The sequence below is a fragment of the Acinonyx jubatus genome, chromosome C2 (assembly GCF_027475565.1).
Source record: "Acinonyx jubatus isolate Ajub_Pintada_27869175 chromosome C2, VMU_Ajub_asm_v1.0, whole genome shotgun sequence".
Classification (NCBI taxonomy): Eukaryota; Metazoa; Chordata; class Mammalia; order Carnivora; family Felidae; genus Acinonyx; species Acinonyx jubatus.
In genome coordinates this window covers 81,802,538-81,827,545 of record NC_069384.1, presented here as the reverse complement: position 1 = coordinate 81,827,545, position 25,008 = coordinate 81,802,538, and the positions used below count along the sequence as shown (strand labels likewise).

The 25,008-nt window shown below is 50.9% G+C and overlaps 2 protein-coding genes across 5 annotated transcripts in view; one reads left to right on the top strand and one right to left on the bottom strand.

Annotated features, from left to right (window-relative positions):
- Positions 1 to 600: 600 nt before the first annotated feature.
- ECE2 (endothelin converting enzyme 2) overlaps positions 601 to 25,008 on the top strand; it is a 34,004-nt gene continuing 9,596 nt past the window's right edge. Inside the window, exons 1-9 of one of the 4 annotated variants that reach the window (XM_015081986.3) lie at positions 601 to 886; positions 5,838 to 6,121; positions 18,824 to 18,910; positions 19,258 to 19,393; positions 19,598 to 19,813; positions 20,281 to 20,405; positions 20,498 to 20,644; positions 20,807 to 20,872; positions 24,711 to 24,899. In XM_015081986.3, coding sequence (XP_014937472.1) covers positions 691 to 886; positions 5,838 to 6,121; positions 18,824 to 18,910; positions 19,258 to 19,393; positions 19,598 to 19,813; positions 20,281 to 20,405; positions 20,498 to 20,644; positions 20,807 to 20,872; positions 24,711 to 24,899 — 1,446 coding nt within the window. In that variant the 5' untranslated portion in view covers positions 601 to 690. Of the gene's footprint in view, positions 887 to 5,837; positions 6,122 to 6,633; positions 7,104 to 18,350; positions 18,554 to 18,823; positions 18,911 to 19,257; positions 19,394 to 19,597; positions 19,814 to 20,280; positions 20,406 to 20,497; positions 20,645 to 20,806; positions 20,873 to 24,710; positions 24,900 to 25,008 lie in introns of those variants that run through there. The other 3 variants (XM_027061316.2, XM_027061317.2, XM_015081985.3) reach the window with 3 other exon arrangements.
- CAMK2N2 (calcium/calmodulin dependent protein kinase II inhibitor 2) lies at positions 7,584 to 10,016 on the bottom strand. The gene is made up of 2 exons (XM_027061318.2): positions 9,507 to 10,016; positions 7,584 to 8,634 (listed from the first exon to the last, which is right to left on the bottom strand). Exons 1-2 carry the CDS (start codon positions 9,673 to 9,675, stop codon positions 8,564 to 8,566), a joined length of 240 nt encoding a protein of 79 aa, XP_026917119.1. The 5' UTR covers positions 9,676 to 10,016; the 3' UTR covers positions 7,584 to 8,563.

Genomic DNA, 25,008 nt, shown 5'->3' with positions numbered 1-25,008 from the left:
CACGCCTGCCATCCCAACCGACTGATAGCTAACCAGTTTCCAGTGTCCTATTTACTCCACTAAAATTTACTTCTTCCACCTCTTTCCTGATGGACTTCACATTCCATTTGTGCAGGAACAATCTCACTCCTCCGTACATACTTGATTCTGGGCACACAGGTGCTAAAATAGATGCAACAGAAAAGCAACATTCCTGTTCGTGTCCTCCCCCACTTGGCATCACACTTCGTCTGTGTTTCATGCCAGTCTCTCCTGGAGAACAAGACCTGTGTCCGCGCCCCTCCCGCCTCCTCTGTGAGCCTTTAGGGTGCTCAAAACTGGATAGAAATGAATCTTTCATTCACTTTCAGACTTCATAATTGAAGGAGCTGGACAAACTGAAATGAAAGAAGCCGTGATGAGCCGAGTGAGTCTGATACTAGTATGAGTTTGGCTCTCAGAAGTGAGGGCGCAGTGCAGTTGGAGGATTCAAGTTCTGAACCTTGTAATTTTTCCTACCCGGAGTATTCTTCAAAGAGCGCTTACTAGAGAACGGAAGTTCCACGTGTTTATGTTGAGCAACTGCAGGTGGTGGGCGGAGACACAAGGGCCACGCCCCCTGAATGCTACCATCCTGATTGGCTACATAGGGGCGCCAAGCCCAGTCTAGAGGTGCGGGCTGTGTGTCCTGGCGGTTCTGCAGCTGCAGGCATGGCCTCTCCAGGGGCCCCAGCACCCCCGCCCGAGATACCAGAGCAGAACTGCTGGTACCGTGAGGTCCAGTACTGGGACCAGCGCTACCGGAATGCGGCTGACTCTGCCCCTTACGAGTGGTTCGGGGACTTCTCCTCCTTCCGTGCACTCCTAGAGCCGGAGCTGCGGCCCGAAGACCGTATCCTCGTGCTAGGTGGGTAGTCCTGGTGCTGCGCAGCCGAGGTGGAACTGGCTGAACCCGTCCTGTCCCGGCCTGGCCCTGTCCGCTTTTCTCGAGTCTGTTTATCCCTCTCGGAGGACACCCAAGTGGGAGCCAAGATCCAGTACCTTCAGAATCTCGGTAGTCTTTAGCCAGGGCGACGGGAGTCAAGAGATTCCTGGTTCAAGGGCCCCGTGGAGGAAGATAGTCTCTCTCTGAGTTTGGTAGGTGTTCTAGGACCCTGTCCAGGTCTCTCGAGAGGCAGCCTCGAGCACTCGAGAGCTCAGAGGACCTAGTTCAAGTCCCAACGCTAGTTGGCTGTATGATTTAGGATAAGTTGTGAACTCGTTCTGAGCTTCAAATTCACTTCTAGAAATGGAACTGCGAGCTCAAGTCGGATAAGGCACGTTCAGGCACCTCGAGCACGATGCCTGGCGTTTATCTTTTAGGGCCAATGGGCACCGGAAGCCACTGTCATCTAGAGACTTTTCTTCATTCTCGAGCCCTAACTGAAAGTTGGTCCTAACCCCCAAGTGCAGTGAGGACGAGGACAGCGCCTTCTGAGGTCGGAGGGGAGATTGCAGCCAAGATTGGTGTGATTCTCCAACCACGAACGTTCAAATGCAGGGATTCAAGGTCGGGCTCTGAGAGGTCCAGCAGCACCCTCAGGGTTCTCTCCCACTGCCAGCCTTGGGGGTTCCAGTGAAGTTTGAGCAACGGGTTTCCTTCCAATTATAGTTTTTATTTTGGTATTTGTAAAAGTATGTTTATATTAATGTGAAATGTTTCTTATATATGAGACATCTATAATACAGTATATGTGTAAGATATAAATAATCTGTGTTGTAATACCCTACTCAATTTGAGAAATAGAACATTCCTAGGACTAGAAAGGAAGTATAACTTAGTGCTTAGGAACTTGGACCCTGGAGGTAGTTAACTCTTCGCTTATGTAGTCTTAACCGTGGAAATCATGGACAGAAGCATAGAATCTTAAGCTGTGGAATCATGGACAAAAAACACCTACATTTCTGCACCTTCATTTTCTCAGCCTTAAAAAAATGAGTACTTACTTATTGGGTTTTTAAGATAATTGAGTATGAAAGCTATCTAGAACAATACCTGGCAAAATAAAAGGCCCCATGTATATTTAAGGTTTTCTGTGTGGTCCCCCAAACCCCTTTTCCCCAGAGGTAAAAATTCTCTTGAGTTATGTGCTTTTAAACCATTGTATTTGTTTATAAAATTACCATAGATCTATGTTTTTCAAGCTTTAGTGTCCATCAAAATCACCTGGAAAGCTGACACCCCCCCCCCCCCCGCCCCGAGATTCTAATTCCGGGGATGGTCTAAGGTGGGTCTTGGGATTCTGTAGTTTCAGCAGGCCCACAGCTGATTCTCATGCTGGTGATTCGCAGAATAACACTGCCTTAATATCTGCTTGACTGGGAGGTTGCCTTTTCTTGGTAGAGGGGAGAAGAGTCTCAAAATCACAGAGGAAAACTTTCTAGGCAAGATTCTCAAAATCTAAGAACAGGACCCACAACCTGGGAGTACCCTATGGAACATTCCACCTTGGCAAACATGAGTTGAGCACCTGGTAGGTGTTAGGGAATGTGCTGGGCCCTTTTTCAATTATTTAGTCCTCATGACGACCCATAGAAGTGAGTGATAATTATTAGGAGACTTACTCTAGGTTAGGGGTTGATAAACTTTTTCTGAAAATGGCCAAGTAGTAAATACCATAGGCTTTGTGGGCTATTTAGTTTCTGTCATAGCTGCTCAGTACTGCCACAGACAATACATAAGTAAATGATACATAATAGCTGTATAGCAGTAAAACTTTATAAAAACAGGTGGCAAGCTAGATTTAGTGACCTTTGCTCTAGGTCATTGTCTCAAGTTGGGTTCTCTAGAAGCAAATCTAAGACTCATCTTAGGATTCATGTCCCAGTCATTTATTACGAATGTGCTTAAAGGAGAAATTGATAAGAGAGTGAGGGAAGAGGGAAGGGGGAAAGGCCAAGGAGGATTGGGATCATAGGCAAAGTTTCCCTGAGAGTAGTTTCAGCCTAAAGTGTCAGAAACCCAAACTGTCAGAACATAGGCCAAGACCTAGAAACACTCCAAAGGGATCTAGTCAGAGCACTGACAGTGCCTACTACTGTCATGCAGCAAGTAAGTGGTGAAGTAAGAGAGCCATTGGACTCCAGAGCTTCTATTTCTCTTGCTGCACAACACAGATGGGCATAGAGAGGCATCTAGAACTCTGTTCAAACTGATAAAAACATTGTGAATTACAACCTAAAGGTCCTACTGATACAGGCAAAGTTGGAATGTCATTACTGAAGGTGAGTAGACCTCTTGAGACAGTTTAGCATAGTGGTTTAATAGCTCTGGTTCTGGTGTGAGACAGTCCTGTATCCGGATTCTGGCTCAACCACTGATTGTGTGACCTTAGGATCAAGTTCGTTATCCGCTTTGGGCAGCCTCATTTTCCCCATTGAGAACATGTAATGGTGATTATGGTTATCTTCTATCCGGAGCTACCTTGAAGATGACCTGAGATAATTCTTACAAAGTGCTTAGCATAGAACCCTATGTTTAATGACTGTTAGTTATAATTATTATTATTATTGAAAATGGGAGTCAGAAATTGTGAAAGTTGTGTGTCTTCTACCCATGGCTAGAATATCTTTGTGGTGGATGCAGGCATATGGCTTTCCCAGCTTTGCCAGTGTCACACAACTCTGATTCTCCTTGCTTGACTCTGTGCTTATAGGAATCTTTTGATCATAATTCGGCTTCAGTTTATATTTTCTGTATAGAGAAAAGGGACTGACCAGGATTGACAGCCTACTCAGTCCCTATGATAGTTATTTTTCCTATTATAAGTTAGTGAATTGGTATTTTGGCTTATACATCTGTCTCTTGGTGCTGGGATAGGATCCGCATAGCTCTGGGCTCCCATGTGATGGGTTCTTGGATGTGGCGCATTTCTCCAGGGCTCTGCTTCCCTAAAGCCTCAGCCAGGAAAGCAATGGCCTTCCCAAGACCCTTCTCTTAGTTGCTAGCCTCCAATCACTGAGGCAGCAGGACCAGGAATCGCTGCTTTGTAAGTATGATTTGGTTTGTGGTCCGGTTTTGTTCTCTCTTCATCCTTGGACGAATTTCTCTTGGAAGATGCCATTCTTGTACCATGGGGGACAAAGAAAGGAAATTTGGGTTCGTCCACAGTTGGGCAGAGCTCTATGGGCATATGAGGTCAGATGTAGGGTGGTGAAGAGTTTGTGGGTCAGAGAATCCAGTGGGAATTTAGCCTGAACTGACTTAGGGTCTCTTGTTCATCCACCCTCACCTCTGATTCCATGCAGTGTATCTCTGGGCTTGTAGCTCCAGTGTGGAAAAACACACACTGGGTTTTCCTAGGCAAAATAGTATTCTTCCTCAGCTGTAGGGCCTGAGGAGGGACATAGGAAGGGGCAGCTGAGGACCAGCCAGCAGCCTCTCAGTGCCCTGTCCAGGTGCCAAACCCTACTAGATTAGAGCTATCCTAACAGCTGATCCTGTGATCCTCTTAGGGAGGCAAATGAGGATTAAAGGCAATCTAATCCCAAGAGCTGTGGGTCAACCAGAACTGCCATCCAGCTCCATTTTCAGGCTGAGACTGACCACAAGAGGGCCTGGAAGAGGCCCACATACCTTCAAAGGAAGTCACACCTATGCTTTGGGTCCACATCCTGTCCTCTAACTTCTGTCCCATTTCTCACCATACTCTGCCCTCTGGGACTGCTTTCCAGGTACTTCCCACCAGAGTGTTAGGATTCTTCAAGACTCTGGTTGGTTATCACCTTCTCTGAAAGCCTTGGCTGACCCACCAGAGGTGAGGACAGGAGCCATCCTATGTGTTTTCGCACACTGTCCCTATTGCAACTCGCTTCGCATTATATGGCAGTTGCCTGAATACACATCTTTTCCTCCCACTAGAGCATGAGCTACCTGTTCATCTGCAGAACCCAATATGTAGTGCTCAATACATTAAGGAATTACAAGGAATCCACTCCACTGTGTGTCCCCACCGAGTTCCCCCACACTTGTTAATTCTGCCTGGGAAACCAAAGTAGGATACTAACCCCTAATGTGAAGTCTGATATCCTCAGACTGTGAGGGCTGATATCCTCAAAGGTTCTCTGAGAGGTTAGGGACTGGGATAATACTAACACTATCCAAATAATGTTATGGTTCCAATGATGCCAGTATTATCCCCATTCTGTCTATGAGGAAACTGAGGCTCAGAGTTGAATGACTTGCCATGGCTGTGTGACCAGAGGTAGCAGAATCTAGATCTTTGAACTCTGAAGTTCAGAGCTTCAGAGCTCCTGCAGCTACTCTCCAGCTGTTTTAGGTTTTTTTGTTTTTTTTTTTTATGTTTGTTTATATTTGAGAGACACAGAGTGTGAGCCTGGAAGGAGAAGAGAGAGGGAGACACAATCTGAAGCAGGCTCCATGCTCTGAGTTGTCAGCACAGAGCCCGATGCAGGGCTTGAACCCACGAACTGTGAGATCATGACCTAAGCCGAAGTTGGATGCTTAACCAACTGAGCCACCAAGGCACCCCTTAGTTTTTAAATTTAGTGTATCACATCCTGCATGTAGGCTAGATATTGCTATCTTCATTTTTCTCAGTAGGAAATCCAAGTTCCTGGTATGTAAACAACTTGCCCTAGTCTACACAGCTAGAAATGTTAGAGCCAGGATATGTGCCCAGTTCTGCATGACTATGACTCCAAAATTTGTGTTCTTTCTTATACCCTGCTGCTTCTCCCTTGGTATGGGAGGGTTTAGGCTGACAGAAGATGGGCCAAGAGTAGATGGATAATTTCAGGAGTGAGAACCAAATCTAACCTAGCCCTTTTGCCACCCATTCCACCCCTTCCTATCCTAGGCTGTGGGAACAGTGCCCTGAGCTATGAGCTGTTTCTTGGAGGCTTCCCTGATGTGACCAGTGTGGACTACTCATCAGTGGTGGTGGCTGCTATGCGGGCTCGCTATGCCCATGTGCCCAACCTGCGCTGGGAGACCATGGATGTGCGGGCCTTGGACTTCCCCAGTGGCTCCTTCGATGTGGTGCTTGAGAAGGGCACACTGGATGCCCTGTTAGCTGGAGAACGAGATCCCTGGACTGTGTCTTCTGAAGGTGTCCACACTGTGGACCAGGTGCTGAGTGAGGTGAGGGAGCAACAAGAAAGGGTAGACCAAGAGGTGGGGAGGAGGGACTGGGGTTTTGGGAGGTTGAAACAACTCAGAAGTCAGAAGGAGATATAGTTTGGAATTGGTAATGGCTCACTTTTAGGACCATGGTTACCAGAAGGAAGGGAAGGTTAAGCTGGGTAAAGATTATAGGGGCCTGGAGTGGCCAGGCTCACAGATGCTGATGGTTAGCTATTAAGCTGCCAATAGGGATGAGGTAACAGCCAGGTTCCAGATGGGTAACACAGACTAGGAGGGTGACAGGAAAGCAGTGCCCATACACCTGACATCAGTCCCATGCTCTTACCTGGGTAGAATATAGCCCTACCCCCATGAAGTGAGTAGGGGCAGAGAAGAAGGCTCACTCTTGCCATGGAGAGCCCTGAGCTATGGAACATAGGGTAGTACCTAGGAAGGCATCTGGGGCAATACTAACCTTTGAGAACCTGGAGATGGACTCCTCACCCGTGGCTTCTCTGTCTGCCTTGCAGGTGAGCCGGGTGTTGGTCCCTGGAGGCCGGTTCATCTCATTGACCTCAGCTGCGCCCCACTTTCGGATCAGACACTATGCCCAAGCCCAATATGGCTGGTCCCTGAAGCATGCAACCTATGGCAGTGGCTTCCACTTCCATCTTTACCTCATGCAGAAGGGTAAAGAACTCACTGTAGCCCAACTTGCCCTTGGGACTGAGATCCTCTCACCCGCTAGACCTCCCACCTCACCCTGCTTCCTCCAGGACTCGGATCACGAGGACTTCCTCAGTGCCATTCACCTGTGAGGCCAGAGGCATGTCCTCCAGTCCTCCCTGCCTTTCTCCCCTGGGCTCTTCAAGTATTTGGAATTCCTGATTTAGGGCTTAGGGTTGGATTCAAGGTGCTCACAATCCCAGAGGCCCCATGCCTAAGATAGAGCTGATGGGAGCAACCCCACATGAAACAATACAGCCCATGTTAAACTAGATCCCAAATCCAAGGTTTCTGGTTTCCTTCTTGGGTTCCTCAGATCTCTCCTGGATTCCCTAACTTCCTCCCCTACCCTACTGAACTACCAACGATTCATCCCCTGGGGCAAAGCTCAGCATAACTGTTCCACATGCCAGCCAGACTCAGAGACCTGCATCCCTGGGGCCTATTATTGACCCCCATTCAACCTGGATTTATCTACAGGAGGCTGCAGACTTTGAATCAAGATTGCTTTATGCTTCTGATCCCAGCTCCAGCCCAAGCTCTAGTGTCCTATCCTGCTTAGATTGTATATTTACCAAAGGAAGCTACATTGTAAGATGTCCTCAAGCCAGATTGGCCTGCCTGTGTTTACTTGGCAACCCTCCCCTACCAGCAACATGCACCTGAGATTCCCAAGTTATCTGCCCCCTCCCCAAAAGGGATTGGAGCCATTTTGGCCTGGCTCCTGAGCAGACCAAAGCAGTGGCCACACACACACAGGGAGGTCTGTGTTTATTCACACACTCCTGGTACAGTGAGGATGGAGAAACATTTACAAAGGACACCCCTGGGGTGAAAACATCTCCAGGGCCACAGGTGTCATCCAAAGGTGCAGAGCAGTCCTCACTTGGGTTCCCAGGGGCAGGATGCAGGGGTCCAAGGTAAAATCAGACTTGGGCCCTTGGAAGGTGATACCTTGAGAGGAGGGGTCTGCCAGAGAGCCGCCTGGGGTCAGGCCTGGGCAGACTGGCCATGTGGTTGGTTACCATGTTAGGGCTTGTTCCATCTCAGACTCAACACCCATCCTATCTGCCAGGCGCAGAAGAGCGTGGCCGAGACTGGGGGAGGGAGGGCATGAACCATGAGGGGAGCCAGTAAACAAAGAGTCGGATATAAAAATACAAATGTGCTGAGGAAGTCCCTTAGAAAGAGGCTAAGGCTGGGGTCACGCCAGACAGGGGTGGGAGAGAAGAGCAGCCTGGAGGGCTGGGCTCAGGTAGGTGGGAAGCTCATGCAAATACGCAGCCAAACATCCCTGGCTGCGCGCGCGCGCGCGCGCACGCGAATGGACCCCGGCCGGTAGCCGGCTCTGCGGACCTGACCGGCCGGAGAGGGGCGGGGCAGGGGAGTCGTGCGGGAGGGGGCGGGTCGGGGGCCGAGGGCCGCGGGTCTCTGTGTCCGTTCCGGTGTGCGGGGTGGGGCTGCGGCCCGAGGTTCTAAAGTGCATGAGCGCGGCGGCGGGCTCCAGGCCGGTCCGCGCCGCCGCTACCGCCGCCGCCGTGGTGCTGAAGCGGACAGCTCCGGAGTGCCAGGTGGCGGCGGCGGCAGCGACTCCAACCCGGAGGCGACGCGGCCCTGCAGCCCCCGCCCGCGGGCGCCTGGGCCGGGGCGGGGGGCGCCGGCAGCCGCATAGCCGGCCCGCGCTCCTGGCCGCTGCGGGGCTGGGCCCGGAGCCCGCCGCCCGAGCCGGCGCGTCTACACTCCGGACGGCGGCTTCTCCCCCATCCCCTTCAGCACGTCGTCTATCCGGTCATCCTCGATCACCACTGCGCAGGGAGAAAGCGCGTCAGCCGCGCGGCCTCGGGGGGCGGCGGCGAGAATGGGCCCCGTGTCCTCGCGCCCCGCTCAGCTACTTCCCGTGGCCCAGCGACGCCCCTCGGACGCCCGTGCCACTGTGCCCTCCCCATCCGAATTCTGTCGACTCGACCCACCGCCGAGCCCAGTCCCCTTAGACCCTCTTCCCCTCCCGATGCAGGAACGCCCCCTCTTCCAGCCAGTTGTTCTACCTCCCGGTCCAAATCCTCCCGCCGCCTGAGCTCTCCTCCATCCGAGCTGATCTTCCTTTTGCTAGTGGGAGCCCCCTCTTCAACAGACCCTCTTCTCAAACAAAATTTTCGCCTGGTGCAACCCTCTCCTCACCCTAACCCTCTCGCCGCTTGAAGCCCTCTTAAGATCCTGGCACCAACAGAGCCCCCTCCCCATGCAAACAACGAGGACAACCGAATCCCCAGCCCCGCTGTCCTTTCTCCAATCGGACGTCCCTTCGCACCCGAAGGTTCTTCCGTAGCATCCACCAATTCAGCGTTTGATCCTGAAGAAACGGCCCGTAGCCCCACGTTCCCACTTCAGGCAGCCCCAAATGCCCCGGCCGGCCCCTCCCCCTCGCCCGGGTGTCAGGACTCTACTTCCAGAGGTGGAGAGCATCGAATCCGGGGCACTGCGTTCCCGGGAGAGGGGAAGAGAGGGACACAAGACTGCAGCGGGGGCACCACCCCCCCCCCCCAAAACCCTGGCCGGCGAGCGGCTGGCTGCGCTGGTCTGCGGCAAGAGCTGCGGGCGCTTGGCGGGGAACCGCAGCCGGGGGGCGCCGGCGAAGGGTTTCTGGGTCAAGCGGCGACTCCGGGCCCCGGCCGCATACCTCTCTTGGCTCGGCCGATTTGGCCCAGCTTGGGGGGTCGCTTGGCTTGATTGCCCGCGAAGAAGGAGTTGGTGTCCTGCAGGCGGCAGCTGAACGAGAGGTCGGAGCCCTCGGGGTCGGCGGCGAAGCGGCCCATCTTGTCCTCACTGTAGGGCAGGATCTCGGACATGGCGGGCGCGGGGCGGGCGCGGGGCGGGCGCGGGACTGCAGCGGGGCGCGGGCGGCGGGCTAGCTGCCGGACCGGCCCTAGCTCAGCAGGGTAGCCGGCGGAAGGATGAAGTCATGCAGCATCCGGGGCTGCGGAGCCAAGCGGGGCCTCCTCCCCCGCGCCTCCGCCTCCCGGGCCGCTGGGCAGGCGGCGGCGGCGGCGGCGGAGGTGGTGACGGGGACCGGGCGGGGGCGGGGGGCGGGGGTGGCGGCGGCGGCAAGAGCGGAATGACGATGAGCGCCCGACTGCCGCAGAGCGCGGCAGGCGGGGCGCGGTGGAGGTGGGGCGGGCACCGGCCAGGGGAGAGAGGCGGGGCGGGAGCCACAGGAGCGCGCCCAGTACTCAAACGAGGGCAGGGAGTGTTAGTGGGAGGGTCCTGCACAATGGCGGGAGTGGCGGCTGGGCGAATCCTACCGGCCAACTGGTGCAGGATCTGGTCGGGAGAGGCGGGTCTGGGGAGGGGAGGGGGGCGGGAGGGAGCCCAGAAACCAAGGAGAGGGAGGAGGGTCTGGTAAGGAGCCTAGGGAGGCGAGCAAGGGGGACTGGGAATTGGCGGGCGGGTCCGGGCCAGAAGCCTGGAGCCTGGGCGGCATCTGAAAGAGGGGACCTGGGAAACGCGCTGGCGGCGGGAGAGGGAGGGAGGATCCCGTACTGGTTAGTGCTGGACTGTGAGAATCCCGCGGATTCGGGAATAGCTCAAGCGGGCGGGTGAGTGCTGTCACCGCCGTTGGCGCGTTCGTGTCGGGTTGGTCTTTAGGTCTTAAACTGTTTATCTGGAGTGTTTTTCTGCCCTGCTGTGTCTATCTCTGCCTATCTATATGTCCCTCTATCTCTCTGTGTCTGTATCTGTCTCTGCGCCCCGTATCGCTTTGTGTCGTGGTCTCTGTCTACGTCTGTCTCGTAAGTGTCTCTGCCTTTCGTATGTCTCCATGGTTGGCCCCTGTACCTACGTGCCACTGTTGCCTCTCCTGAGTCTCTGTGTATTTCGGTCTCTTCTAGGAGGAATCTCGCTACTGGGCCGACGGGCGCTCACCAGGGTAGACCCTCAACCCTGCTGCTGAAGCCGAAACTCGGGCTCAAAGCGCCTGCCGCGCCACGCAGATCTCCTGGCTCTGGAGGCTAGGGCTGCGCGTGCTGTGTAGGAGGAAATGAATGGCGGCCCGCGGGGGGCGCCCTGGCTGCAGGTGACGCGGGGAAGCCCGGAGCGCCTGAGGACGCGGCGCCAGCCTGTGGGTATCCGGAGGCAGATGGGGAGGGACAGAGGGTACGCCTGCCGTCGTTGCGGGGAATCACGTGGCAGTTCTCGCTGCACCGACGCGAAGGCCCCCCTCTACTCTCCCTTACCCCCAGCTGGCCGTCAGCGGCAGCGTCACCTGCTTGCTAGCGCGCAGGGGCTCTGGCGCAATCATTGGCCTTGGAGGGGCGGGGAGGTTCCACACTCGGCGAAGGTGACGACAGCAATGATCTGGGTAATAATCATCCCGTACATTCTGTCCATACCCGGGGCGGAAGGGTCTCCACTGTCGCCGAAGCGCTTTACCTCCTTCCCTTCAAATCACACAGTTAGTGAAACTGCCTGGTGCTGGGTCTCCTTCCTCCCACAACTTCTCACCAAGAGCTACTCCTAGGGATGCAGAGTCTAATGCAATGTTGGCTGCCCTCAAGGACCAGGATTGGGGGAGGGAGTAGTCCCAGAGAATACCTCTGTGCAAGATTCACTCAGGGCCCCAGACCTGGAGTCTCATCCCTATCAAGTCCTCCTCAGGTGTATCCTGCTCTCTGGGATGAGAGCCAAAGCTGGAGGTGGAGGCCCAGCTGAATGAAAGGAGCCCTGAGACCCGGAATGACAAGACACTGGAGCTCAGGGTCACTAGGAGACAGTCCAGAAAATTCTACCCTCATTGGAATTTGTCTAGCAATGGGTTCCAATCCTGGCTCTGCCACTTTCTGTGTGACCTTGAACTTAAGGCTTTATAATTATAGTTAAAAAAAAAAATGCATTCATAGGATCTTGAGTTGTTTTCAGAACGTAATAGATCATTAACACTGAATATGAAAAACAAAGTTCTTTCAATTATTTTAATCTAAAAAAATACATTCATTTTGGGGCACCTGGATGGCTCAGTTGGTGGAGTATGCAGCTCTTGATCTTGGGGTTGTAGGTTAGAGCCCCACTTTGGGTGTAGAGATTACTTAAAAATAAAATCTGAAAAAAAATGTATTCACTGTACTATTAACATTTCAGGAAAACACAAAGTTACGTGAAAACTTTAATATATATCCTTCTAAGCTTTTCCTCATGTGTTTGCATACTATGCATATCTCTCTGAGCCTCCATGTTCCAGTTTGAAGCATTAGAGATGATAGAACCTACACTAAGGACAGTTTTGTAGATGAAATCGTTGTCCTTATGTGAGGTGGGTTGTCTCAGGAGGTAATGAGCCTCCCTTCACCAAAAGTGCTAAAGGGACCATAAGAGTTCTTGCTAAGGATGAGATGAGAGTGCTTTTGGGGAATTGAAATTATTCTCTTGTCTACCCCCAGAACGAAAAGATTGGAGGAATAACAATTTACCTTGGAATTCATTTGGTTAGCTCCTTCTTAAATAATCTTATTCCAGTTCCTTCTGTGTGTGCCAGGTCATGATTAAAGCAAAAGACCTAGGTGCAAAATCAGAATGATACTGCATTATATAAGCTACAGTTATGTTATAAAAATGTTGGGGGGATCATTTAATTTTTTTAATGTTTATTTATTTATGAGAGAGAGAGAGAGACAGAGCACAAGCAGGGGAGGGGCAGAGAGAGGGAGACAGAGAATCCAAAGCAGACTCCAGGCTCTGAGCTGTCAGCACAGAGCCAGACGTGGGGCTTGAACTCACAAACCATGAGATATGACCTGAGCTGAAGTCAGACACTTAACTGACTGAGCCACCCAGGTGGATGGGGGAGGAGGGGGCCTTTAAATTGTGATCCTCTACTTAAAATTCTAAAGTTTTGCATCCCTACCCATGAGATGAAAATTCGTTTTCACAACTAATATGAAATTAAGTTTGTTTGGACTTTTGTGACAGTGCATTGAATTTCTCAACTGCGAGTACCTCAAAGCCTAGTGGACTTGATCCATATGCTCTAAACAGAATACTATGCTTTTTGTCAATTGAGTAATAATGCCACTTGTATTAAGGTGGAAACTTTAGACCTATGTAGCAAGTTGAATAGGAAGCCCCGTAAAATTCCTGTCCACCTGGAGCCTCAGAGTATAAACTTCAATTTGGAAATAAGGTCTTTGCAGATGTAATTAATTAAACTAAGATGAGGTCGTACTGGAATAGGGTAGGCCCTAAATCCAATCACTGATGTTTTTATAAGAGGATAGATGCAGAAAGGCACATACACACAGGGGAAAAGGTTATGTGAGGAAGGGGAGCCAAGCCGAGGAACACTAGGGATTGTTGGGAGCCAGGTGAAGCTGGAAGAGGCAAGAAAGGTTCCTCCCAGAGCCTTCCCAGGGAGTATGGTCCTGCCACGACTTTGATTTTGGATTTTTCACCTCCAGAACTGTGAAACAGTAAGTTTCTGTTGTTTTAAGCCCCTCAGTTTGTGGTACTTTGTTACAGCAATGCTAGGAAACAAATACAACCTGTTACAAATATGTTTGGGTCATCTTTTTACATCTCTCATGACTATGTTTCTCCTTTCTTAAACTCTCTCTGGGGGCCCTTTGCTCCCAGCCTGTCAAAGGAAGTCCATACCATGAGGGTATTTCTGGGACTCATTCTATTTAGCAGAAACTGATTAAGTCACAAAAAGGAATAAGGCAGATCTGTGTAGATTGACATGATAAGATCTCCAAAGCCTGCCAAATGTCACCAAATAATGAGGGTAGAGCATAATTTCATGTATGGGGAAAAAGCATACACACACATATATGCATACCCACACATACACACAGTGTGTTTAGGTATGTAATTGCATATAGAGGAAAGATATGGAAGGATACATACTAAACTACTAATAATGGTGTTCTCTGAGGATGTTACTGGGATCCTGGCAGATGGAATTTCATCTTTTTATTCTACTTCTGGAGTATATTACTTTTGCAAGAAAAAGTGTTTGATGATTTTTTTTTAAAGGTTTAAAACCAATGATATAGTCCATTTACCAAACACCACACTCTGGTTCCAGACAAATCACTTGACTTAGAAGAAAGAATAATAGTTAAAAGAGCACGGAGTTTAGAATGAAATCAAGGATCTGCCTTCTACCTGATGTGTGACTTTGGGTATGTTAGTAAGCTTTCCTGTGTCTTAGGTTCCTCATCTGTAAAATAGAGACAATGATACTGCTAGACTCTATCTTATTGGGTCATTGTGAAGATTAAATTAACATATGTGAAGTGCTTAGGTAAGTGCAGGACAGTAGAATTGTTAACTGTATACAGAAAAGCATAAGGAAGACGTTAAAAGTAATCTCATCATTAGATATATTACCATTTTGTTGCTGTCCTTCCAATCTCTTTTTTAAAATCTGTGCTTTTTAGGGGTGCCTGGGTGGCTCAGTCAATTAAACGACTGAGTTGATTTTGGCTCAGGTCAGGATCTCATGGTTCAGTTGGTGAGATCAAGACCTGCTCAGGCTCTGTGCTGACAGCTCAGAGCCTGCTTGGGATTTTTTCTCTGCCCTTCGCCACTCCTGCTTGAGCACACGCTCTCTCTCTCTTTCTCTCCCAAAATAAATAAACAAAATAAATAAATAAAATCTGTGCTTTATACTTTTTTGCTTCACAAAAATAAGATTTTGCAACCCTTTTACTCCCCCACTTAATTCTATATGGAGAACATTTCCCTATAGCATTAACTCTTCCTTTCAGACATTTGTAAATGTTGCATTGTTATCCCATTGTATGGATGTTTGATTTATTTGAGAAGACCTTTAATTTTTTTTTGTCCTCTACTCTTCTTGTTTGTTTTTGTTGTTATTACAGACAGTCCTGTGATGAACAAACGTTGTAGGAAAAAAATGGTTCCAATATTTTGTAGCTCCTCCAATCAAATAGTAAATTCTGTTTCTCTCTTCCTAAATCTGGGCTTGACCATCTGACTTGCTTTGCCGTGTAGGGACATTAGCAAATGTGGGATAAGCAGAGGCTTGAAAACTGTTTATATACTGAGGCTTGCCCCATTTTTTGTTGCTGGGAATCCTGACACCACCATATGAACGAGCCTGGGTTTTCCTCCTGGAGAAGGAGACACCATACAGAGACAGGGCCCAGTCATCCCAACTGAGGCCCAAACATGTCAGTGAGGCCATTCAGCTAGGCCATCCAGCTCTTACTGAGCTGAACCGGAACTGAACAACCATCCAGTCAACCTGCAAGAATATAAGAAATAATACATGTTTGCTATTTTGATCCACAAAGTTTGGAGAGGGTTGTTAGGTAGCAAAAGCTAGTTGATACAAACATCCTATGGACCATGATTATTTCCTAGAACAATTTCCCAGAATAAGACTTTCTGGTTCAAAGGGTATATATATACACTTACATCTTTTGATTCATATTGCCAAAAAGTTTTATCAATTTATAAGCCACCAGCAATGTAGAGAGTGCCCATATTTCCCATTTTTGTCAACACTGGACATTAATGTGTCTTATTGTCTTCATGACTACATTGTTCTTGTAAATTTAGCACATAAGCCATTGTCCATTCCCTCTCAATTCACAATCAATTTAGAGGGAAAAAAAGACCAAAAGAAAGATCATTCCTATAGGAAAAGAAGAGCAGAAAAGAGAAAGAGAAAAAAACAATAGAATGAGAGAAGAAAAAGAGTCAGGGTGATAAACACAGAGGAAAGAAAAGAGAATTATAGATTAGAGCAATCTCCGACCTCTCAGAGTAGGGTATTTAACATGTAGTCAAGAATAGTTATGAGCCTAATAAATAACTTGAATCACGAAAGAGGCATGGAAAGGAAATGTCCATTTAGGCCAAGCCTACTGAAACTGAGAACACTGTAAAACTAGGTACCAGTCTTTCTCATACGTGGCTGCATTTAATTCTCACAGCAACTCTATGAGACACTGACGATTGTTCCCATTTTACAGATAAAATTAAGGGTCAGAGCTTTCAAGTCACTTGATAAAGATGATACAGCTGATAAAGAATTGAGTCCAGATTTGAGTTCAGATCTGTCCGGCTTGAAAATTGATGTGTTTCCCCTTACCCTTTCAGAGAAAATGTGGCAGAAGACAAGCAACTAATGCTGGAAGGAAGTATAACCTCCTTTCGATTCATGTTGCCAAAGTGCTCTCCAGAAAGGAGCCAGACTTCTTGGGTTTGAATCCCAGCTCTGCTACTTATGAGTTGTGTGACTCTCAGCCTTTCTATGCCTCAGTCTGCTCATCTGTAAAATGGCTTCATAAGTGCCATAAGGGCAAACGAGTACATAGAGGTAAAGCACCTAGAACAGTGGCTGGCATATACTAAAGTGTTATATAGGCTTGCTATTTCTATTTTGGCATTGCAGTAGGCATGGGACTATTTCTTTTTTTTTTTTAACATTTATTTATTTTTGAGACAGAGAGAGACAGAGCATGAACGGGGGAGGGTCAGAGAGAGAGGGAGACACAGAATCCGAAACAGGCTCCAGGCTCTGAGCTGTCAGCACAGAGCCCGACACAGGACTCGAACTCACGGACCGTGAGATCATGGCCTGAGCCGAAGTCGGACGCCCAACCGACTGAGCCACCCAGGCGCCCCGGCATGGGACTATTTCTAACGAGCCTGTTGCCAGAAGCCCTTATATTGTAGCTTCGGTTACACTCACATAGTCATGCCATGGTGGAATTTCCCACGGGCCAAGACTGCCTCTGCTGACATGTTTCCCTTCATCCAGGCTTGTAGGTGACAAGGGGAAGAGGCGAGTGCCACTGCGATGCTGCATCAGAGTGAACATGAATAACTTCAGAAACTTGTTGTGAGTGGATATCCCAAGGCCTTGCTGGTGCAGACCCCAGTATAGCTAGATGTGAAAGCTTCTTGCACAGGGAACCGCTAAACAACTTAGAACCCATCTACCTACTCTAACGCCTGGGAAATAGGACAGGCTTCCTCCCGCCTTGCAATTCTCATTTCTACCTGCAGAATTTTAACAACAATAACACGAAAATAGCAGCTAACACACTGAGTGCCCTTTATATGCCAGACACTGTCCTTTGAAATAGGTACTACTCTTATTTCAGTTTTACAAGTGAGGGCATTGAGTCTGAATCCAGAATCCTTCATCCTACCTATGACACTGTACTGTCTCCTATGTCTCCAACTTGAGAACATGCAATTGGGTGGGTGGGTGGGGCGGGACAGGGAAGGGGGTGGAAATGCCAAAGGAAGCAGTCCACATTCTTAACCTGATCCATTCATCATTCACCCTTTCTCAGCCACAAGAGCAACCCATGTTAAAACCTTATGCAGCAAGCTGAGGACTGACGTGAGTGTTGAGAAATTGATTATGGATTTGCCCCCATTCTGAGTCTTCTCACGTCAAATTCATGAACTCTGCTGGGGAAGAGGGACGAGGATGAGGCACTTAAAAAAAAAAAAAAAACTGTGGCAAAAAGCCTGGGCACTCTTCAGTGCAGCAGACTGCAACACCGCCAGGCCTGATTAAGGAATGACAATATGGAAGGCAGATGGCAGATGCGTAGATGCCACACTACTGCCTCTCAGTTAAATATTGCTTGGTGTTTTTTTTTTTCCTTGTAAACCTCCCAAATAAAATGGTTTGCTTTCCTCAAGTTAGAAGTGTTAGCACGTCTTTTCTTTAAATATCTGTACATGGCTGTTTTTTTCCCTGCCGATTTGTCACCATCTGTAACCCTCCCTTTGTGAGATGATCTGATGACAACAATTATCTTGGGGAGTAAAAGTGCAGTCTTGAAGCAACATGTAAGAGTGGAGTCAGAGTGTGGATTATGCGTGTGTGTGTGTGTGTGTGTGTGTGTGTGTGTGGTGCCCATGTACTTTGTGTGTGTGCTGTATATGTGTGCTGTGTGTGTAGAGAAGGACGGTGTAGTTTGTGTGCTGGCTCTGGGTGCCTTATCGAGGTCTACATGGTGAGTGTGCAGTGTGTATACTGAGTGTGTGCAGGGACCATGTGTTGGGCTGAGTGCCTGCCTGTGTTACTCTGGGTCTGTGTGCTCTCTGGGTAGATGCTGTATGGACCCTCTGAATGTGGGTCGACCCCCATGTTCTGCGTTGCCTATGCTGGCTGAGGAGGGGCTGTGTGGACCGCTGGGGACAGATGTTCCTCCCGGGAGCATAATTTCCCAAAGGTGTTTAAAGGGGGTGGGAGGGCCTGCAGTTCGAGGAATTGGGCCAAGAAATATCACCGGGGGTTGAGACTGGGTCAAAGGCATGGAAATTATGGGTGGCTGGCAGGAGTGTGTTGCTAGGAGAGGGGAGGCTGATCCTGAAGAGGACAGGGGTCCTGGTGTTGCTGGAGGGTGGCCGCCAGCACCCGAGCGAGGTCCAGGTCCCGGCGCACAGGGCGGGCGGCGGGCAGCGGGCAGCGGCGGGCACGCTCCTCCCCCCACGTTACCCCCACCTCGGGCGGGGCGCCGCAGCGGGAGGGGGCTCGGGCAGGCGGGGGCGGCGGCGGCGGCGGCAGCGGCGGAGCGAGGGGCTGCGGCAGAGGCCTTGATGGCGGGCGGCGGTGAGGGCTGGGGGCCAGGAGCCGAGGCCGAGGCCTGGGCAAGGGCCAGCCGCCGGGAGCCCTAAGGTGCCGCCCGCCCCGACTCCACCATGAACGTTGCGCTGCAGGAGCTGGGCGGTGGCGGCAACGTGAGTGGGAGCCCCGGGCTCCGGGGAGAGGCCTGGGTGGAGGGGGTGAGGCTGAGGGAGCAGGCGGCGTCGGCAGGGCAGGGGCTCGGGCTGGCGGTGAAAGGGCTGAGTCTCAGAGGGGGCCGCGGGTCGGGCGTGGGGGGCCCAGGCCGGCAAGCCCGGCAGGAGAGAGGGGGCCCTCACTGCAGAGAGGCCAGGGGCACTGGGGCAGGGCCGTGGCCAAAGACCCCTCTCTGCCTGACTTCGGTTGGCGCCCCCACTGTCTGGCAGATGGTGGAGTACAAACGGACCACGCTGCGGGAGGAAGACGCACCTGAGACCCCCGTAGAGGGCGGGGCCTCCCCGGACGCTGTGGAGGTGGGCAAGGGGGTTCTCCCTTTCTCACCAGGCCCCAGCCCTGACAGGACGTCTGGCAGACCCAGGAGCTTTGGGCTGCCCTGGAGGGTCACCTGCCCCCACCTCCCCTCCATCTCTGGCCTCTGCGCTAGGACTGTGGTGAGGCGATTGTAAGCCATGACGTTGCACTAAACAGGCTCAGGGCTCAACTCAGACTGCCTCGTTGCCCCTGTGCCCAAAGTTGACCCCTTTAGCGTCTTTGCTCCGTGGCTCTGGAAACTGGCCGTGTCTTCACCCTTTGGGAGGACTTCTGTGAACTTGGATCCTCACCTGCAGCTTGGTAGCTCACTGTCATCCTGTGTTCCCAGGTGGGATTCCAGAAGAGGACAAGAGACCTCTTGGGCTCTCACACCCAACTGGAGCTGGTCTTAGCAGCTGTCTCTCTACTGCTGGGTGCACTGCTTCTGGGCTGCTTCGTGGCCCTGGGGGTCCAGTACCACAGAGGTAGGTGGGCCCACACCTGTCACCAGCCCTCTTGGTGTGGGGGCTCTGGCTCAAGGACCCCTAAGGTTTTCTCTGGTTGGGGCCAGTCTTCCCCCAACTTTTCTCTCTCCTCCCAACCTTCTTGCTGTCATGGCTTTCCCCAAAGCATTGTTTTCTCAGACCCACCGACAGCCCCCTTTCCCCCCACCATGTCCCCTGCCACAGACCCATCCCACAGCACCTGCCTCACAGAGGCTTGCATTCGAGTGGCTGGAAAAATCCTGGAGTCTCTGGACCGTAGTGTGAGTCCCTGTGAGGACTTTTACCAGTTTTCCTGTGGAGGCTGGATTCAGAGAAATCCCCTGCCCGATGGGCGTTCTCGCTGGAACACCTTCAACAGCCTCTGGGACCAGAACCAGGCCATACTGAAACACCTGCTTGGTGAGTGGGGCTGTCAGGGAGGCATTGTGCCAAGTACAACTCATGCCTGGAACAGGGCTTCGCATTTAGGTACTCAATAAAGGTCCATGACCGAATGACTAAGTGGGTGACTGCAAACATTCCTGGGTAGGGGATGCAGAGAGCAGGGGGTTCCTGAGAGGTGGAGATGGCTTTGAGGGGACAGATCTCTGACTATAACGAAAGGACTCTTCTCTTCACTCTGCTTGGATCACTGTTGAGGTGTGGCAGGCACGAGGGAGTCTGTGGAGCTTAGAGATCTTTGAGGGTTTCCATGGACAGGGGAGAAGAAGTCACGCTTGGCGGTTTCAGATGATCTTCCTGAGTCTACATTAGGAGGACTGCCCCTTAACAAGGCAGGGAGAGGGACCAAGCAAGGGCCCAGGACCCCTCTCACTAGATAGCATAGCTGTCAACCACCCCACAGAAAAATGTGGTCTACCCCACAGAAAACACCACCTTCAACTCAAGCAGCGAAGCGGAGCGGAAGACACAGCGCTTCTACCTATCCTGTCTGCAGGTGGAGCGCATTGAGGAGCTGGGAGCCCAGCCGCTGCGAGACCTCATCGACAAGGTAGGACCACTGGGGGAGGTCAGGATAGGTCCTGGGAGAGGATAAGCTTTGGGGGCCTCTGTGCCATAGTTTCCACTATGGTCTCTACCCAGATTGGTGGTTGGAACATCACGGGGTCCTGGGAGCAGGATAACTTCATGCAAGTGCTGAAGGCAGTAGCAGGGACCTACAGAGCCACCCCCTTCTTCACTGTCTATGTCAGTGCCGACTCCAAGAGTTCTAACAGCAATGTTATCCAGGTACCATTCCGGAGAAGGGTTGAGAGGGACTGATGGACCATTGACTGACCCAGACTCCCCTTCCCTATGACAGGCAGGCTGGGGTGGCCCCACCCCCCACCCCTGCACAAGAGTCCAGGTATGTGTGTGGGGAAGGCTTACTCCCTTCACTTGCTATTGCAGGTGGACCAGTCTGGGCTCTTTCTCCCCTCTCGAGATTACTACCTAAACAGGACAGCCAATGAGAAAGTAAGGAGCATCCCCAGAACACCCAACCCCACCCCTCTGTTGAGCTGGGCTGATTCCTGTTTACTTTCCCCCTTGCCAAGGGTCATAGTGGGGAAGGTGAACCTGTCCTGTCACCTAGTGAGCCAACTACCCTTTCTTCCGTCTTCCTCCCTTCACTCTTCCCTCAGTTTTTTCCTTCCTCCCTTCCATCCTTCCTTCCCTCCCTCCTCTCTTTCCCACCCTCTTTTTTTTCTTCCCTTCCCTTCCCTCTTCCCTTCTTTCCTTCCTCCCCTTTATTCTTCTAGGGAAACATTTTATAGGCCTCTACTATGTGCCAGGTGCAATGGGGGAATTCTGAGATGTACCTCCAGAGCCACTGTCACACAAAGCTTTCAATGTAGATGGCTTTTTGGACCTAGATAGCTAAGAACAGGTTCAAAAGAGGGTCTCTAGGCCTCAGAAGAGATTCAGGTAGTCAGAGCTTTCCTAATGAGATTGCGTTTGAGCCGGGCCCTGTAGAATATCTAAGAGTGGGCGAGGGCATGCTGGGTAATGAGAATAGTTTAAACAAAGTCTTGAAGAAGGAAAGGCTAAGGCATTTTTGGACCATGAGAAGGGGTCCAGCTTGGCAAAATGTGGAGCTCAGAGCAGATAAGGGGCTGGACAGGTGGGTAGGAACTAGTTGCAGAGGGGACCTGGAATGCCACACTGGGTTCATTGTATAGGTCTCCGAGAGCTGTTGCATGCTCCAGAGCAGGAAGGGAGCAACACAGTGAGCAGTGCTTTGGGAAGCCAGTCTGGCTGAGGTGTGACAAGTAGATGCAAGAGAGGGAGCCTAGAGATGAGTTAAGAGTCAGCTGCACTCCAGGCTCTGAGTCTGTAAGGGCCCTGATGTGGCCAGTGGCAGAGGGAATGTTAAGAAGGGCAGGATGCAAGAGACATGACCTAGTGCAAATCATGAGTTTCTGGTGGCTGGGTGTTTGGAGAAAGGAGTAGAAGGAGGAAGAGATAAAGACAGATGAGTCTATAAGCCTGAGTGATGGTGGAATGGAGCGGTCCTTGGAGAACCAGGGGTGCCTGTAAGAAGAACCAGCTCAGGGCACGTTGGGGAAAAGGAGACAGTGTTACATCACAGGACAAGGGCAGACTTTGAGGTCAGACCTCGATTTTAATCCCAGCCCTGCGGCTTGGTGCAAGTTGATTAAATTCTCTTGGAAGTTGTTTCTTCATCTGTAAAGTGAGGATCATAGCATTTACCTCCTATGGTGCTTGTTTGGGGAGGGGGGATGCAAGCTTATGTAGACACTCAGAGAGTGGGAATGACTTGTTTTAGATGTGTGGTTGTGAAGGACCCAGACAATGTCTAGATGTCTAGATGGAAAGGCCAGCAGGCAGCTGTGGAAGCTGGGCGGAGTCCTGGAGACAGGATGAGGCTGGAGGGAGCCGAGGACTTCAGGGCCATCTCCTTAAAAACCTACACAAAGGCCTAGGAGAAGTGAGAGGCAGAGGTAGAATACAGAAGAATATCCCTGTATTTTAAGGGCAGTGGGAGAAAGACAGCCAGTGAGGTAGACTGCTGTGGAGTAAAACAACTGCTAGAGTCATTTGTCCCTTCATTGGTTTTCAAACACTGAGCATTCCTCAGGCAGACCCTCCTCCTGGCATGTGGTCAACAAGACATTGCCTTTGGCCTCTAGGTGGGGGAGAAGACAGGAAGTGGCTCAGTGCACAGTTCTCCTGTGTGAAGTTGCTGGGACTGTCACAGAGGAGAAGCACAGTGTTCTGAGACTGAGCGTCACAGGGAACCAGCCTAGTCCTAGGGTAACAGCAGGCTGCAGTGAAAGGAGAGGGTTTAGGCAAAGGGAAAAGCTTATGCAAAGGCTGTGAGGTGGGGAGGCATATAACCTATTGATGGACCAGAGAGGGGTAGGAGGGGAGTGGACCAAGGCCTTCTGGTCAGGTATGTAGATTCATATTGTGCATGACGCCTGCGGGTCAGATTTCGCACTTATTCCAAAAGAAATGGAAAAGGAAACTCATCAAAACTGAGACTGGCAGGGCATCTGGGTGGCTCAGTCAGTGGGGTGTCAGACTCTTGGTTTTGGCTCAGGTCATGATCTCACGGTTCGTGGGATTAAACCCCGTGTTGGGCTTTGTGTTGCAGCATGGAGCCTGCTTGGAATTCCCTCTCTCCCTCTCTCTCTGCCTCTCCCTTGCTCATGTTCTCTCTCTCTCTCTCTGTGTCCCTCAAAATAATTTAATATACATTTTTAAAATACCACATTGGGAGTGGCATGAACAGATATGTGGTTTGACATCACCTGAGTCAGGAGAGGAGAGAATTTTGAGAATTCAGGAGAGAACCACAACAACCAGGAACTGGCAGGAGAAAGCTTCAGTTTGGCTCTCAGTGTGTTGCTGGATTGTCTCGAGTAGGAAGTCTGTGCCAGCATCTAGTGGAAACTGTAGCATAAAAGGTTCACATAGGATAAAAACTTAGGAGTAAATCAGGGTTCAGGAAAGTCTCAGGGTTAAGTCTTCAGCTAAAGGTAGGGTGAGAAAGGGGTAAGTGAGGTGGGTGGGGGCAGGGCATAGTCAGGGTGACTGGTTGAGTCAACCATTCCCCTCAGGACCTGGGATGACTGGTCCTCAAATCTCTTCCTCTGACACCACAGCAAGGGAGAGGAGAGGTGGGAGAAAGACATTTTGAGGTGCAGGGAATGGATATTAAATGGATATTTAATGGATTTTAAAACTTTTCAATAGAGTGGAAGAGGAGACGGCCTTTGGTGATTAAGGGAGCTCAGGGTGGGGCTTCAGGACCAGAGTGAGGAGTGGCCCCTGGGAGGAGGGTCACAGGGAGTTGGTGCTGAGTGGTGCTGAGGGTCTATTTGCAGGTTCTCATCCTTTCATTCAACAAATATTTATTGAACACCTACTATGTGCCAGATGCTGGGCTAGAGCCTGAGACTACAGTGGAGAAGAGAGAAAATAGTCCCTACCTCATTCAGCTCAAGTGCCAGCAGGGGCTGAAGCAACACAAGTGCCTCCTGGGCCTGGGTAGTGCTGGGGCACCGGCCCTGGAACCGTCAGGCCTGAGCCACATTTGGATTCTGCCATCTGCTAGTTTGTGATATGAGTCAAGTCATGTAACCTTCCCAAGCTTGTTTCCCCATCTGGAAAATGGAACTAATACCCACTATATGGAGCTGCAGTGAGAGGGAAAAAGGACACATCACTTATAGAACCCTAGCAGGGTCTGATACATGTGTTTACCTGTGGTCATATGTATTTCTTTTCTGCTCTTTTCTCCCCTTTAGAGACTAGAGGGGAGCGGAGAAAGCAGCAAGGTTGAGGCCTGGCTGGATGGGAGATGGAAGGCCATTAAAGCTACTGTGACTAAATTCCCCATGGGGTCCCCTCAGTTGTTAAGTGAAGACATGTGGTCACTGATGTGCTGGAAAAATAGAAGGGCTTTAGGAAATGAGAAGGCAGAGCAGTGTGGGAAGCATGTCTATCTACTGGATGAATATTTACAGGCCATTTGTTCAGTGGTAGGCCCCATTCTAGGCCCTAGGGGTAGAAGGGTGACTAAGTTGCTGTAACTTGGAACAGTGCTCTCCTGGACTAACCTTCTCATTTGGGAAATAAATGATCAACAAGCATGCAAATAAATAAACAAGATCCTAGCAGGTACTGGTAAGCAGTATGACAGAAATAAAACAGGATCGTCCAAGAAAGCTTCTGTGAGGAGAATCCGCAGAAGAGATGGTAAACAGAGGTGGGGGCCAGAACAGGCCCTCTCAGCCTTGCGCAGGACCTGTTGCTGGGCTCTGAGGATGACTCAGGGCCTTGACAGGTGCTTACTGCCTACCTGGACTACATGGAGGAGCTGGGGATGCTGCTGGGTGGACGGCCAGCCTCTACACGGGAGCAGATGCGACAGGTGCTGGAGCTGGAGATTCAACTGGCCAACATCACAGTACCCCAGGACCAGCGGCGGGATGAGGAGAAGATCTATCATAAGATGAGCATTGCGGAGCTGCAGGTGGGGCCTGGGAGGAACAGAGACAGCTGGGAGGGGCCAGGCCCTGGGGCAGACCTCCCAGCTTCCCTTCCTGTCATCTTTCTGAGGCAGCCAATCGGTTCCTCATTTG